This window comes from Thalassophryne amazonica, chromosome 14 (genome assembly GCF_902500255.1).
Source record: "Thalassophryne amazonica chromosome 14, fThaAma1.1, whole genome shotgun sequence".
NCBI classification, from domain to species: Eukaryota; Metazoa; Chordata; class Actinopteri; order Batrachoidiformes; family Batrachoididae; genus Thalassophryne; species Thalassophryne amazonica.
The window spans coordinates 53,185,236-53,201,974 of NC_047116.1; the positions used below are offsets into that span (position 1 = coordinate 53,185,236).

At 38.9% G+C, this 16,739-nt stretch overlaps 1 protein-coding gene across 1 annotated transcript in view; it reads right to left on the reverse strand.

Annotated features, from left to right (window-relative positions):
* Nucleotides 1-368: 368 nt before the first annotated feature.
* esyt3 (extended synaptotagmin-like protein 3) overlaps nucleotides 369-16,739 on the reverse strand; it is a 51,192-nt gene continuing 34,821 nt past the window's right edge. The window contains exons 15-23 of the mRNA XM_034186233.1: nucleotides 14,047-14,118; nucleotides 11,341-11,427; nucleotides 11,034-11,183; nucleotides 8,801-9,141; nucleotides 8,562-8,660; nucleotides 8,007-8,138; nucleotides 7,667-7,772; nucleotides 2,964-3,013; nucleotides 369-2,296 (exon numbers count right to left, since the gene is read on the reverse strand). Coding sequence (XP_034042124.1) covers nucleotides 2,242-2,296; nucleotides 2,964-3,013; nucleotides 7,667-7,772; nucleotides 8,007-8,138; nucleotides 8,562-8,660; nucleotides 8,801-9,141; nucleotides 11,034-11,183; nucleotides 11,341-11,427; nucleotides 14,047-14,118 — 1,092 coding nt within the window. The 3' untranslated portion in view covers nucleotides 369-2,241. The remainder of the gene's footprint in view (nucleotides 2,297-2,963; nucleotides 3,014-7,666; nucleotides 7,773-8,006; nucleotides 8,139-8,561; nucleotides 8,661-8,800; nucleotides 9,142-11,033; nucleotides 11,184-11,340; nucleotides 11,428-14,046; nucleotides 14,119-16,739) is intronic.

Below are 16,739 nucleotides of genomic sequence, written 5' to 3' on the forward strand. Positions count from 1 at the left end.
AATGTGGATGCATGAAAATGCATCACTGCACTTAACTTTAAACATCTGTGCAATCTGTCCTCCTGCTATTAAATCATATCAAGTGTATTTATGAACAACAGCCAGATGACAGGAAGGAAAGCTGCTGTATGTTGTGCGATGTATTGCACTGCCTCATGATGGATATTAGACCCACAGAACAAATAGACTGACTTTTTAAATTACAATTTGATCATATGAATGCGACTTCTTTTGGTGTGTTTTGCATTTATTTATGGAGTGATTGTGTTTGTTAAAGCTCTGCTTTTTACTTTGTGAAATTTCTGAAATGGGAATGGAAAAGGCACGACAGCTGTTCACTGCGAGGAATAAAGGAATATCACAGATGATTCTGGAAGATAATCATTTATTCACAGAGATGGACAAACTGTACAGAGGTTACTTGTAGCTCAAAGTACAAGCACAACTTTAGAAACATTTCTGTAATCGGAAAAAATAAGTCTTCCCCCAGTCCCCACAAATTAAAAACTATGACAGTAAAACTTTAACTTTATAAAAAGAGACTGAAATACCAAAAAAAAAAAAAAAAAAAAAAAAAAATTCTGACTTAACTCTGACCTCTGATTGCTGACCTTTGATCTGGATTGTTGGCCACTGATCCAGATATTGTGGCAGTACAAAGAGGAAAAGTTACAAACACCTGGATCTGATTGCACATTGATGACAGACTTTGTGATCATCTGTGTTTTTGAAACCTCTTCAAACATTTTAGGTTAATGTAACACAATTTATATTTATTTATATAAATAAAAATAGAACAGAGTTTGACCGGCAAAGAGGTCCAACTTGGGCTTTTGACAAAGAAGAGAATCTGAGCAGAACATCTCTAATTTATTTCTCCTAAATATTGACAAGTCACATTATGAGCTCTATAAACAATCATTTGAACAGGTTTTAACCAGATGTCTTTAAAATATATTTTGCTTTGATGTGAAGTCATTAATGGACATCAGGAAAGAGCTACATCTACTCCATACAGGAGCAATAATATTCATCTTTTATTCTTTAGTGACAACAATTTGTTCTCAGTACTTTGACTTCACGGAACTTTCTGAAGAGAAAGTAAGAAACAAACAGTATGTAAAACCATCAAAGCAGAATTATGTGAAGCCTTAGCAGACATTGATCTGTTGTCGATTTGTCTTCATTCACACAGAGCTGCTTTGAAGTTTCTAAATCAAAGAAAACACCTCAGCTTCAAACGTGTTTTAGAGAATAAAACTAAACTTAATTCTCCAGATAAACCAGTATTAACTGAACGATTGCGGGATTTTTTTTTCATTAGAAAAGACTGGATTAAGAAGAGTTGTCATTTTACTGAAACCAGTAATATGACAAATTTGAAAATGAAAAACACTTATTCAAAAGCAATCTGGCTACAACAAAGCATGATTTGGGTAGTAACACATTTTGACAACAGTGCCAAGCTTAATACTATTTACATGACAACAAAAAGAAAAACCTCAACTTTGAAATATATACATAAATCCGAATTCCTGACCTATATTCTAGCTAGATAAACAGGCAGGCACAGTCGTACAACCAGAATCCTCCGCCGGTAATTTGTACCATGGCATTCATTTGGCCCTAGTGTTGGATGAACCACTTTGGCTGCTCCAATGTTTCGTTGGTGATCAAACCACGTTACCACACTGGGATTACAGTAAACACAATACTGGTAGTTCTGCTGTCAAAATTTAAATCTGGACAGTTTATAATTTATGTAGAATGGTGTTTTTATGTTCGACTGATTAAGGTAGGCATATAAAAAAGAGCCACTCTTCAACAAGATGTGCAGTCTTTAAGAGATCCGAGATACACACAATCAGGACGTCCAGCTCAAATCTGGTGAAAATCTAGAACAGTTTGTCCACTTTATCATGGGCACAAGAAAGTGTGACAGATGTAAATAATTCAGCACATTCTCGTATTAAACAGCAGGGATCTGTAAATGGAAGTGCATTTAAAGTGTAAAGATTTCTTTTTTTGTGGGGGGGCAGACTTTTACAGTATCACTGACGTGAGTGTGCGTGTGTCTCATTTGAGAGGACTTTTAAACAGTAATGTTACCACATTTATTTACTGTCTGTTAGAAGCAGACAGACAGATGGGTGTTTTGGTAGCCTGGCTGTGGCGATGATCAACTCTTCAGGTGGTTAATGGATCTGCACTTGGTCTTAATGTGGCTGAGCAGTGGCTCTCCTAGCTGCCCATCGGCTGGTTGGACTTCTGCAGCTCAGGCAGAGTGAGCTCATACCTTACAACAAAACACATATGATATATTCATAACACTATTCTTCAGCAAAATCATTTTCAATCATTATAAATGTATTATTATTATTGATTGAAACCAGGCTTCAGTCCAACAATTATAACAAATATAACTTATTAACATCACTTTGAGCAGATGGGATGAGTTCATCAGTGAAATCACCTGCTGGAGTCAGTGACTACAAAGAAAACCTGTACCCTGTAAGCCCTTTCTGGAACAGTTTGGACACCACTGCTAGAAATCATACTTTAGAGGGGCTGAGCAGTGGTTCTCAATGGTTTGGCTTTGGTGTGGGCATTAAAAATTAGGGCGCATTTATTCTCTCAGTAATCATGGACTACAATCTAATGTCATGAAGCTACAGGTGCCTGCCAAAACTGAGTCACAACAATTTCACTTGACGCACATCTTAGATTTGTCATTCAAGGCAGTAACCACACAAGCTATATTACAGATACTTATAATAAAATGCTATAAGAAAAACAAGGCCTTCACATCTCACATCAGCTGCAGCTTCTGACCTACTGCAGCCACAACACACAAGCTCTCACTCAGAGCAACCATGCCGTCAATTATTTACACCAGGTACTTAAGATTCAGACCTAACATACATTAAAAAAAAATTAAGATAAAAGGAGATTTCATTCTATACCAGTCTGTGACGCCTTTGTTTAGATCCAGCTGGGAAAGCTCGAGCACGACCTGTGGACAGACAGCACAGCTTCAAGCAGGTATGTTTGAACTGATGTACAACCCCAGTTCAGATGAAGTTGGAACATTGTGTGAAATGTAAATTAAAACAGAATACAATGATTTGCAAATCCTCTTCAACCTATATTCAATTGAGTACACCACAAAGACAAGATATTTAATGTTGAAACTGATAAACTTTGTTTTTGTGCAAATATTTGCTCATTTTGAAATGGATGCCTGCAACACATTTCAAAAAAAGCTGGGACAGTTGTATGTTTAACACTGTGTTACATCACCTTTCCTTCTAACAACAATAAGTGTTTAGGAACTGAGGACACTGTGCGTGTCATGATTGTGTATAAAAGGAGCATCCCCAAAAGGCTCAGCCGTTGACAAGCAAAGATGCGGTGAGGATCACCACTTTGTGAACAAATGCGTGAAAAAAAAATAAAATAAATAGTTCAACAGTTTAAGAACAATGTTTCTGAACATTCAATTGCAAGGAATTTAGGGATTCCATCACCAACACTCCATAATATAATCAGAAGATTCAGAGAATCTAGAGAACTTTCTACATGTAAGCAGCAAGGTCGAAAACCAACACTGAATGCCCGTGACCTTTGATCCCTCAGGCGGCACTGCATTAAAAGCCAACATCATTGTGTAAAGGATCTAACCGCGTAGGCTCAGGAACACTTCAGAAAACCATTGTCAGTTAACAGTTCATCGCTACATTGACAAGTGCAAGTTAAAACTCTACCATGCAAAGCGAAAGCCATATATCAACAACATCCAGAAATGCTGCTGCCTTCTCTGGGCCAGAGCTCATTTGAAATGGACAGAGGCAAAGTGGAAAAGTGTGCTGTGGTTTGATGAGCCCACATTTCAGATTGTTTTTGGAAATCATGGACGTTGTGTCCTCCAGACAAAAGAGGAAAAAGACCATCCAGATTGTTACCAGTGCAAAGTTCAAAAGCCAGCATCTGTGATGGTATGGGGTTGTGTTAGTGCCCATGGCATGGGCAACTTACACATCTGTGATGGCACCATCAGTGCTGAAAGGTACATCCAGGTTTTGGAGCAACACAGGCTGCCACCCAAGCAACATCTTTTTCAGGGACGTCCCTGCTTATTTCAGCAAGACAATGCCAAGCCACATTCTGTACATGTTACAACAGCGTGGCTTCATAGTATAAGAGTGCGGGAAGTAGACTGGCATGCCTATAGTCCAGACCTGTCGCCCATTGAAAATGTGTGGCGCATTATGAAGCGCAAAACACAACAACGGAGACCCCGGACTGTTGAACAACTGAAGTCGTACATCAAGAAAGAATGGGAAAGAATTCCTCCTACAAAGCTTCAACAATTAGTGTCCTCAGCTCCCAAATGCTTATTGAGTGTTGTAAGAAGGAAAGGTGATGTAACACAGTGGTAAACATACAGTAGTGTTCAGAATAATAGTAGTGCTATGTGACTAAAAAGATGAATCCAGGTATTGAGTATATTTCTTATTGTTACATGGGAAACAAGGTACCAGTAGATTCAGTAGATTCTCACAAATCCAACAAGACCAAGCATTCATGATATGCACACTCTTAAAGCTATGAAACTGGGCTATTAGTAAAAAAAAAAAAGTAGAAAAGGGGGTGTTCACAATAATAGTAGTGTGGCATTCAGTCAGTGAGTTCGTCAATTTTGTGGAACAAACAGGTGTGAATCAGGTGTCCCCTATTTAAGGATGAAGCCAGCACCTGTTGAACATGCTTTTCTCTATGAAAGCCTGAGGAAAATGGGACATTCAAGACATTGTTCAGAAGAACAGCGTAGTTTGATTAAAAAGTTGACTGGAGACGGGAAAACCTATATGCAGGTGCAAAAAAATTATAGGCTGTTCATCTACAATGATCTCCAATGCTTTAAAATCGAGAAAGAAAAAAAAAAAAAAAAAGACGCGTGGAAGAAAACGGAAAACAACCATCAAAATGGATAGAAGAATAACCAGAATGGCAAAGGCTCACCCATTGATCAGCTCCAGGATGATCAAAGACAGTCTGGAGTTACCTGTAAGTGCTGTGACAGTTAGAAGACGCCTTTGTGAAGCTACTTTATTTGCAAGAATCCCCCGCAAAGTCCCTCTGTTAAATAAAAGACAAGTGCAGAAGAGGTTACAATTTGCCAAAGAACACATCAACTGGCCTAAAGAGAAATGGAGGAATATTTTGTGGACTGATGAGAGTAAAATTGTTCTTTTTGAGTCCAAGGGCCACAGACAGTTTGTGAGATGACCCTCAAACTCTGAATTCAAGCCACAGTTCACAGTGAAGACAGTGAAGCATGGTGGTGCAAGCATCATGATATGGGCATGTTTCTCCTACTATGGTGTTGGGCCTATATATCGCATGCCAGGTATCATGGATCAGTTTGGATATGTCAAAATACTTGAAGAGGTCATGTTGCCTTATGCTGAAGAGGACATGCCCTTGAAATGGGTGTTTCAACAAGACAATGACCCCAAGCACACTAGTAAACAAGCAAACTCTTGGTTCCAAACCAACAAAATTAATGCCTCGCAGATGTGAAGAAATCATGAAAAACTGTGGTTATACAACTAAATACTAGTTTAGTGATTCACAGGATTGCTAAAAAAGCAGTTTGAACATAATAGTTTTGAGTTTGTAGCGTCAACAGCAGATGCTACTATTATTGTGAACACCCCCTTTTCTACTTTTTTTTTTTTTTTTTTTTTTAGTAATAGCCCAATTTCATAGCCTTAAGACTGTGCATATCATGAATGCATGGTTTTGTTGGATTTGTTAGAATCTACTGGTACCTTGTTTCCCATGTAACAAGAAATATACTCAAAACCTGGATTAATCTTTTTAGTCACATAGCACTACTAGTATTCTGAACACTACTGTGCCACTGTCCCAGCTTTTTTGAAATTTGTTGCAGGCATTAATTTCAAAATGAGCAAATATTTGCACGAAACAATAAAGTTTGAGTTTTAACATTAAATATCTTGTCTTTGTTGTGTATTCAGTTGAATATAGGTTGAAGAGAATTTGCAAATCATTGTATTCTGTTTTTATTGACATTTTACACAACATCCCAGCTTCATTGGAATTGGGGTTGTAAATACTTTTTTAAAAGTTGTTTGAGACAACAAAGTGGTAACGTAATACACAGTATATACAAAATCAAAAGCATACGGTTAGAATTATTAGCTGTGATCTGAACAAGAAGTTACAGATTAGGGCCCGTATTCACAAAGCATCCAAAGGCTAAAAGTAGCTCTTAGTGACGCCATTTCTTAGAATTTTCCCTTGGAAAGATAAAAGTTATTCACAAAGCATCTTAGGCCTTAAGAGAGGGAAGTGTGGGAGGGCTGGAGGTTTGGACAAAACCCATCAAGCCTAAACGTGCGCCAACATTGCGTTATCACGGCGCTACATGGCTTAGTGTGGCTGATGCGAGCCATTTGAGACTAATGACCGGTCAGTCGTGGCTCACTAGAGGCTGCTACGTGGCACATACGACCCACATAGAGGCACCTTCATAGCGGATACGTGATAGGTGAAAACGTGGGTCATTCTTCGAATAACCGCTGACACACCCATGCGTGACTCATTATTCATGGCTTATTATTCGGTGGGACCCAGGCTTAAGAGTGTCTTAAACAAGAAGGTGGAAAGACAGAGCGGAAGGAGACACAGTCTCTGTGTATTGAATGGCAGTGATTCAGTAACACGCTCCCGGCTTGATGGTGCAGGAATAATGTTTGTGATTCACCTCATCAGGAATGAGTTTACTTTTCCCACCCAGCGTTGTAATGCAATAACGCCTGAGATGAAGGTCATCACAACATTGTGATACCTGGCTACAAGCAAAAAAAAAAAAAAAAAAAAAAGTAAATTGCATGTAAATTCTATAACATTCATACAATTATTAATAAAGTAAGCAATGCCAGCAAGCTGCAATCTCCGCTCTCGCTTTGGGTTGCAGCACGTACCAGCACTTCTCACACACATCGCTTGTGTGCATTACCAGTACGGAGAGTAAACAAAACAATAAGCTGATTAATATAACAATCGGCATGTGAATGATATACAATCAAACATTTTGAAGCTGTGTAACAATTCATTTAATTTTGCTGAGTTTCATCACCATGACATTAAATTATTTTCATGATTACACATTTCTTAATACAGTTCAGGTTATATGATTGGTTGATTTTACAACCCCTGGCAATAATTATGGAATCACCATAAACAACTGAATGAACATCCTCTGAAGCCGGTGATTCCATCATTTTTGCCAGGGGTTGTACTGTCCATTCATAACTAGGAGCGCAGAGCGCATTTGTTTATTTTTTCCTCCTTCCCATTTTGTGACAACCAATCAGCTTTTAGAAGACTGCGTCATACCTAGCAGCGGGGTCCACCCCGTCTCCACATAAATGTAAGAGTTTATGTCCGTGCTCAGAGTTGCTCTCAGACACTACCTAGATCAAGAAATCTTGAGGCTGAGTTGGGAGCTCTCTGAGAGGACTGAGAATCTTTGTGAATACAGGCCCAGGGGTTTATCAGGAAACATTCTTATGTAGAACATCAGACGTTACAATGTAAACATTTTATTTGGTCAGTCACAAGCAGCACATTTTACCGTGCCAATCTCCTTTCTCTCTCTCCTGTGGAACATTTTGTTGTTTTTCACCGACACATCCAACTTCCTACTCCGCACTTCACTAAGTGACACATCAAACTCAAACCTGTGAGGAAATGCGAAGGATACACTGTTAACGGTTGTTGCTTGAGCATGTAATACCTTGTTTCTGCAAATGGTATCAGTAACGATACAAAAATATCATTTTTGTGTTTTTAGTGGCAACCAAATGAAGCATAATACTAATACAATTTATACATCACACTGCCGAAAACTAACTCATAAAATTGAAAATTTTGGGATTTTCTCTCCACAAGACAGACAAATCCCATTTGCTTACTTGTCGTTGAAGACAGGATTTATTGTCCTCTTTTTGACGTGTGTTCTCTTGCGGTGTCTCCAGGTTTGGTCGGGGAGCAAATACAGGCGAACGTAAGAGTCTGTGCTGTTCTCGCTGCAGGGGAACAAGTCCCTGTAGAGAAGGGAAAGAAGTAAGACCGAACACAAGAAGTTTAAAGTTTAGAATCAAAGTATGCAAGATTTAAAATAAGAAAAAAAGTGTTTAGATCTTATGTTACACACTCATTAAGCTTGGTTTGGTGAAATCATCTTTGCTCCAGTTCACAGTTACATTTATAACATAAATATGGACATAATGCAGCCAAAAAGACAGTGTCATTCTGACAAATCCCAGCCTTTCCTTTTGAATCAGGCTGTTTCATTTACACCAAACAAATCAACACTAAACATTCTCAATCTAATACCATTTATAAAGGTTAAGTGTTCATTTTATTTTTAAAATGTGTGTTAGCTGTATATGAGAAGGTTTAAAATTTGCTCAGATGTAGGCTGACCAAATGCAACTGCCTTGATGCTTGGAAAGATCAGTGAGTACCTGCAGGAGTTCACAATAACGATGAGTTTTTTCCTCAGGGTAGCATAGCGCACAGTTAGCTGGATCTCCCCAAATGACCCCTTATGGTTCCTAATAGCCCTACAATGATTAAAAGAACACTCAATTTTATTAATAGATTCAAGCTGAACAGATGCAGTTCATTGGTCTATCACATCCTGTCAGCTCTAATTAGCTCTGGTAACACTGCACAAAATTCCACAAACCAAAGTCAGACTCACTCTGGATATTGTGCTCCTTCTGTAATATCCAATCGCGATGAGGCAATAGAGTTGTCCGAAAGCAGACTGTGGGAGTCATATCGACGCATGCTCAACCCCGAAGAGGGCTTCTGCTGAGTTCCGGAAGCCAGGAAGGAGCCACGGCGGTTGTGTGTGTAACTGTCACTTAAGCCATTGACAGACTTCGCTGGAGATAAGGATTGGGCAACTGGAGAGCTGGCAAGCCTGGGAGCAGCGGAAGCAGCTAATGTAGCACTTCCCTGTTTGGCCTGTAGGCTTTGCACACTGGGTTGTGGTGGAGTCTTGATGATGTCTTGTGGTGGCCGTTCCACAGTAAGAATCTAGCATGCGATTGAGAATCAATGTTGGTAAACCAAGATAACGAGATATCCGTAACAAAAATCACAAAAGGACAACACATACAAAACAAAGTAGTAAAACGAGGACACTTAGTCATATTGATGGAACAACATTTTAGTTGTAAAAATATATTCATTCTCCATAATCATCATTATTATTAGTATTATTATGTGCAAAAAATATCTTTAAAATTGGACCTTTACTCTAAAGTTGTGGGGCTTCCGACCCCTCACCCATCTGGCTAAATGTAGAAAGTGCTACCAGATTCAATCAATGTTGCACAAGAAATTGGTGCTTAATTGAAAAAGCCTGGCTTGAAAAGAACCAACTTCCATTTTAGGCTAATCCGTTCCACTGGATCTGGACATGGTTAACTGTAGTGGGGCTTATACAAGCCTGCAATGTGTGGATGCACAGATTACATAAGTTGGATAGCACAACAGCGTGTCGAAAATGCAATACAATGACAAAAGCACAGTCAAAATTTGAAGGAAGAGAGAGCTGTGTTCTTCACAGCAGACCTTGTTGGTGGAACTGGACAAGGACAACAAACACAGAATCATGAAAAAGCGCAAATATGCATAACTGGCTCGCTGTAATACCAGTGATCTTAAGACAACGCCGTCATTGAGTCCATCATCAACTCTTCCTTCACTGTCTGGTATGCTGCTGCTGCCACTGCTAAGAACAGGAGCAGCACAGAAGGTGATCAACTGCAATCTGCCATCCCTACAGGACCTGTATACCTCCAGGGTCCTAACGCAAGCAAGGAATATTGTGGCTGATCCCTCTCACCCAGGACACAAACTTTTCGTCACCCTCCCCTCTGGCAGATGGCTGAGATCCATCAGGACTAAAACCTCAAGACACAAAAACAGCTTCTTTCCATCTGCAGCTAGACTAATAAATAATGCCAGAGACCCCCATTTACCCTGCATCCCTCCCCTCCCCAGAAAGTACAGATCAGTCATCCCTGCAGTGAAAGGTAGTGTACATTTGCACACCAATCATATGCTTCTGCACAGCCCCATCACACTATGCTGTATTTATTATTTAACAGTGAACGTAGTCTTGCCTATTTCAGTCTTTTACTTCTTATAGAAGTATTTTTTCCTTTTTTTTATTACTGTTGTTTAAACACCAATAAACATCAGATGAAATTCCTTTTATGTGAAACTTACTTGGGAATAAATTCGATTCCGACTGACTGAGAAGGATTAAGCACCATGCTCTGTGAGCACATCTGTGGCGCAGCCAGTAGAGCATTGTTTTTACCAAGACACAATGGTTTGAATCCTGTTGTGAAATTTTTGTTTTTTGGGCATCGTGTTTCAGATGATAATAGCACAGATATGAGTTTCATACAGTAGTAATGTTTATTCTTTTTTCCCCCCCAGCAAACATCACTGACATACGGCTTTAGCACACATTTCTCGTGCCAGGCTTCTTATAGCTGATTCTCCAGACAACTGTCAACCACCAAATCTTAGTGAAATAGAGTGAACTGAGGTTTAGGAAACAAATGAATATGCACTGAGAAAATGACATTATTGACAATATTAGTTTTCCTTATTACCAGTGTCCTCATAAGGAGGTAGTACAAAGACAAACGTTAACTTATTTTAAAACCTCTAAACATTCAAGTGTCTTTATTAGTTTTTTGGTCGATTTCATGGTTTTGCCTCTGTAAAAAAAAACATAGTTGAGTCGAATGAAACAAGATGTGCTCATGTGAGGTATGATTATGTAATCAGTGTGTGTTTTAATCATCTATTTGCATGTGGTATAAATGTGATATTATGGAAAACATTTAGTCCACCTCTATGCACTATGAGTGAATACGTGCACAGAGCATGCAAATACAAATGCTGACCCTGAGAGTGGCCTTCAGTTTGATCTGGCTGTTGGCTCCAGAGAATTCTAACATGAGGCGCTGGTCGAGTGTCATGTCGGAGATGCCGAGGAGGCGAGTCAGAGGCAGACTCAGAGTACCAAGCACAGTTTTCTTCTCATGTGCTTTGACCTGCATTATGACAAAGAAGCTACAATATTCAAGGAGCAATTATAAAATAAGCTGATCACTACATATGATGCAATACTGCTAAAAATCCATTCACAGTCATTTCTATAAAAAGCATCACTCCTTCAAAGAGGCATTATGTGATTCTTAAATATCCTACCTGAATACAGAGTCGCTGCGTTTTCACATCATGCACAAAGAAGGTGAAGCCCTCGGCCCACTCCGGGTCTTTAGATGTAAACGCAACCTGAGGAAAGAGAAGACAGTGATGACAATAGAGTGTTTAAAATGAACAAAACAATACCGCCAACCACCTAACTGCTGTCGCTGTTTGCACGTGTTGTACATCAGTGGTAGTAAACCTTCTGTGTGGAAATGCCTGAAGTAACACACTTGTCAACTTCTGTATTGAAGACCTCAAAAGCTTTATTTACACATGTACAGCAAACATCATTTTTATTTATCTGTATATATAATAAATGAATGTATGATGTCCAAGCTTGCATCTGACAGGCACATCCAAATAGTTAGGATAATGTACAGGAACATCTGTGCCAAATATGGACCGGAAGTAAGAGTTCAAGCAGGGAACAGCACCAAAGGTGGTTGAGAAGAGCAGCATTATGATGCTGCGGGATTTCAGTTTCCACAGAGACAAACAGCTGCTGTCCAACCCACCAGATACAGTGGTTGTAGGAAGGGAGCAGAAAAGGCCAGCTGTGGTAGATGTGACAATTCCAAGTGATAGCAAAATCAGAAAGAAAGAGCATGAGAAAATCAAGATGTACCAGGGGATGAAGGAAGAACTAGAAGAGATGTGGAAGGTAAAGACCACAGTATCCCAAGTTCTAACAAGAGCTGTCAGGGCTGTGACACCCATACTGGGTGAATGACTCGAGCCGAATCAAAGTACAACTGAAGCCTCTGTCAAGAACAGCACAGTCACAGGAATAACTACAATACTATGCAGGACCCTCAAACTCCCAGAAACTCTCAAGCCTTTGGTGGAGGCAGTGGTGGGCACAGCTAACCAAAACGTTAGCTTCAATAACCACTAATCAATTAACTGATAAGTTATCTTTATATAAGGCTAAACTGATAAACCACCCAAAAAAAACAAAAAAAAAACTTATCGAAAGCTACATCTAACCGATAACTTTCAGTACCGTCTCCAGTACACTCTCAGCTACTAACAAGCCAATTTTGAGTTTAAGCATCACCAGCGCTTCTGATAGAATCAAAGGCGATCACAAACCCAACCACAGCCGAAGAGTCAGCGCTTCTATCTTTGTGAGCCCTGCCCACTGCTGTAGAGCGTCATTTACCTTGATTGTATACAGTGGTCCAGCCGTGAGGCAGACATCTTGAAAAGGAAAGCAGGTTTGACTTATGATTTTGATTTATAAATCAAATTAATCCAGATAGAATAACTCTTCTGTAGTGGGGTTGGTGGTGGTGTGTCTGCCTGACGCTGTGGTCCTCCACCCAGTGGTGGGCACAGATCCGCAAATCCGCTAACTTCTAATTAGCAAAGCCAACTTTTTTGTTAAAGGATTAGCTTTTCAGCTAGCTTCAAAAACCATCAGTGAACCAATTAGCTTCTGATATATTTATTTCTGATAACTTTTAAACCGCTAACTTTTTTTACATAGTTAGTAACGGTGAAAAACATTTAGAAACCCTGTTAGCTCCAGTCTGCTATGTATTTTGCAGCAGTGAGGTAGCTGAGAGGAGCTGAGCTCTACTATCTGGTTTTGATTTATAAATCAAATTCTATCCGGATTCATTTGAGTTATAAAACAAAACAATAAGTCAAATCTGCTTTCCTTTTCAAGACGTCTGCTTCATGGCTGGACCTCTGTATGCTGTCAAGGGTAATGGCTTTTGTTTTTTTTGTTTGTTTGTTTGTTTTGTTTTTGTGGCAGTCTGACAGCCAGGCCCCTTCTGCTGAGGTAGAGTTGAGCTCAGCTCCTCTCACCTGCAAAATAAGTAGCAGACAGGAGATAACAGAGTTTATAAATGTTATTTTCACCGTTACTATGTAAAAAATGTTAGCGGTCTAAAAGTTATCAGAACTAAATATATCAGAATCTAATTGGTTTGCTGATGGTTTTTTAAGCTATCTGAAAAACTAATCCATTAACAAAAAAGTTACCTTTGCTAATTAGAGGTTAGCGGATTAGCGGAACTGTGCCCACCACTGGGTGGAGGACTAGAACATTAGAAAGACACACCACCACGAAACCCACTAGAGAAGAGGGGAGCAAGGATGAGAAAGGGGTTCATCAAAAGTGCAACCATCTTCTCTTGCAGACACTGGATGGGCTTCACTGTCTTTCATGCACATCTTTTATATCGTGTGCTTCCATTGTGTAACGTACCACAGAGGTCCAACAAATGGTTTAAGGAGAAGTTGCACTTACATGACTCATGGAAAGAGAGTGACAGGGTGATTCCTCCATAAGGCCCAAAACTCCATTTGCAGGGGAATAAAAATAATCTAAATTAAATGGTAAATGGACTGCATTTATATAGCGCTTTTCCATCTGTATCAGATGCTCAAAGCGTTTACAATGATGCCGTGCATTCACCCCATTCACACAGACACACTCCCATACCAAAGCCAGGAAGCTGCCATGCAAGGCACTCACTACACACCGGGAGCAACTTGGGGATTAAGAACTTTGCCCAAGGGCCCTTAGTGATTTTCCGGTCAGGCTTGGGTTTGAACCGAGGATCCTCTGGTCTGAAGCCCAATGCTTAGCCACTAGACCATCACCTCCCTCAATCTAATATGAAGTAATTCCTAAACAAGCGTCTTACTGAATTTGTAACTGTGTTAACATGACACAATAAACAACAGTACCTTGCTTTTCTGAACAACCTTATCCACGGAAAGCTCCACATATGAATTTGGACCAACATTTCTCTTTGTAAGCTGAAAAAAAGAAAATCAAGAGTTATGTATTGTTAATGTGGGGTTTATTATAAATCCCAATAGTTGTACACACCAACATTCAAAAACCAAAGTATGAGAGCTCTCGGCTTTGACAGAACAAACAGTAGCATGCTTTAAAACAAACTGGTGGCTGCAGTTCCCACAGTTCTTTGCATTGCTGCAGGAAGCTACATGCTACTGACTGCTGACAGTCTAAATTTAAACGAGTAGAACCACCAAACATTACAATCTGGTAACTTGCTTTCATGAAAAATACCATCAACCGCATGAGTCAGGAGCTTTACATTTTCATATTTTAATTGTTTTGTTTAATTAAACAGAGATGGTGGTGTTACTGGTCACAAAAACTAATTCCAAATGGCATTATTGTTTACACATGCTTGGTACTAAAGGAAAATTCTCTCAAGCTCGATCTGGACTGGATACATTTTGTATGGGGTGGTAATGTAACTTTTTTAACTACAGAATAACTTGTTTCACACAGAATAAGAAAGCTCTGTATAAATGGTCACTAATTTGGGTTAAGATCACTCAGGCTAAAGGTCAAAACTGATGTTTTTTCCACTTTTTACATTGAAGTGGTCACACATATGGTGGTAGGTTCCAGAATTGCCCAGTCAGGACAAGTTTGGCAATCACTGGGTGATGTCCGTCTGTTAGCCGAAACCACCCAGGTTACTTTTCTGATTTCTACCAAACTTGTTATGTCAATGAAGGTCGGCCCCAAATTTGGCATCAAAAAAAAAAAAAAAATGGCAGCAGTCAAGGAATTTGATTTTCAACCTGATCTGCACAAATATGGCAAACACTTACATGGATTCCAAAATGAAAATCAATCATTGGGGTCAAATGTCAGCTGGCCACAACTGTTAAAGTCTTCATGCCCATGGGTCGTAATACCTAGTATAATGGAATTCAGAAGCCTTCTCAAACTCATATCACATAACTAAGTTTATCTTTAGACCAGACTTCATCTTGTGGCCTCACTGCTGTAAATGTATTCAAAATTAACATGAGACTAACATATCTGTACCAAAAAGAAATATCTTGACCTGGAAATGAAGAAATGATTGTACCTCAAGTAATAATGAGCGATGGGACTGTCTAATAGCTTTAACATTATAACATGTACTTATTTTCTTTTTGACTAGAAAAAGAAGGTCTAGAATAAAACAAATCTCTGCAGTTATTGTTCAAATACAAACAATGATCAGGGAAAAAGTGTCTAAAAACATTTAATTTCCTGATTGTCAGTATCAAACAATGACCAGCAGAGGGCATCCACGGGTAATAACTGCTAAGGACAGCTGGAGTACTTTGTATTAAGAGGGGCGGAGGTTATATGTTCACTCCTTTTGTCTGTTTGTGAACAGCCTGTATGTAACTCACAATTTTTCATATATTGTTATACGTAAATTATTTATTTATTACAGAGGATTCCTATCCTGATAGACAAGGACTGATTCAATTTTCAAGGTCATAGATCAAAGGTAAACTTCAGGAAAAATCTTGGAAAATTGGAAAAAGCCCTATCCTTTAACGTTGAACAAATTTTCAAAAATTCATAACTCTTGTCACAAAAAGATTGAATTTCTTTCATACAAGGTGACCTAAAACAAACAAACAAACAAACAAAACAAATCCATTAAAACTTGTAATAAATCCGACAAAGGACCAGCAAATTTCTTAAAATGTGCTGGACTTAAACTTCAGTCTGTATACGATCATTCCCCAAAGACAGTCTTTCCAACATACCTTTGCCAACCAAGGAAAATACATTTTGCCTGGAGGCTTATTTTGCCAAGAAATCATACCATTTTGAGCATATTTTGGAAAAACATGACTTTTTTGCAGCGCCACCAAGATAACTGAAATATTGGGGAAAACCCCATTTAAAGTATATTTTACATTACTTCTTAATCAAACGTGCCCCAAGTGCGGTGGTCTAATTTTAAACTAAAGCACCTCCGCTAACACTAGTTTCCAATTCCACAAATTTTTACCTTGGAAAAAATTTAACGTAAAGTTCTGTGAGAAGTGGCTTTTCATAAGCTAAATGTCAGACGTATGTATTTAGTTCATGCACTTGAATCAAAGTGTTTTTTTTTTTTTTGTAGTGTTGTCAGGGGTTTTGTTTAAACTTTTTCAGTTTCTGAATTTTTTTCAGATAATTTTCACAGAACATTGGTTATCTCTATTATGCACAATTTGTCATTGCTTTTTGGTTACTTGGTTTCAGGCTGATAACTGGAAGACAGACAAACGGGCATAAAATTGAACCTCCATCCAATTGTGGTGGTGTAGGTAAATCCATAACAGAAAAATGAGTGATTGAGGAACTTTTGATTGCGATATAATGCAAAATGTACACAAAATGGGCTTTTCAATATTAAATTTAATTGTCCACAAAATCCACAATCCAGATCAGGTCTGGATCAGACTTTATCAGGTGATACCGAGCGCCAGTGTACACCTCACTTTCAAATATGAGAGTGATTGGGGCATGTTTGATTAAGCTATAATGTAAAACATACATTAAATGATATTTTCAAATGTTAAATTTAAATGGCCACAAAAGCTGTAATCTGGATGAGATGCAG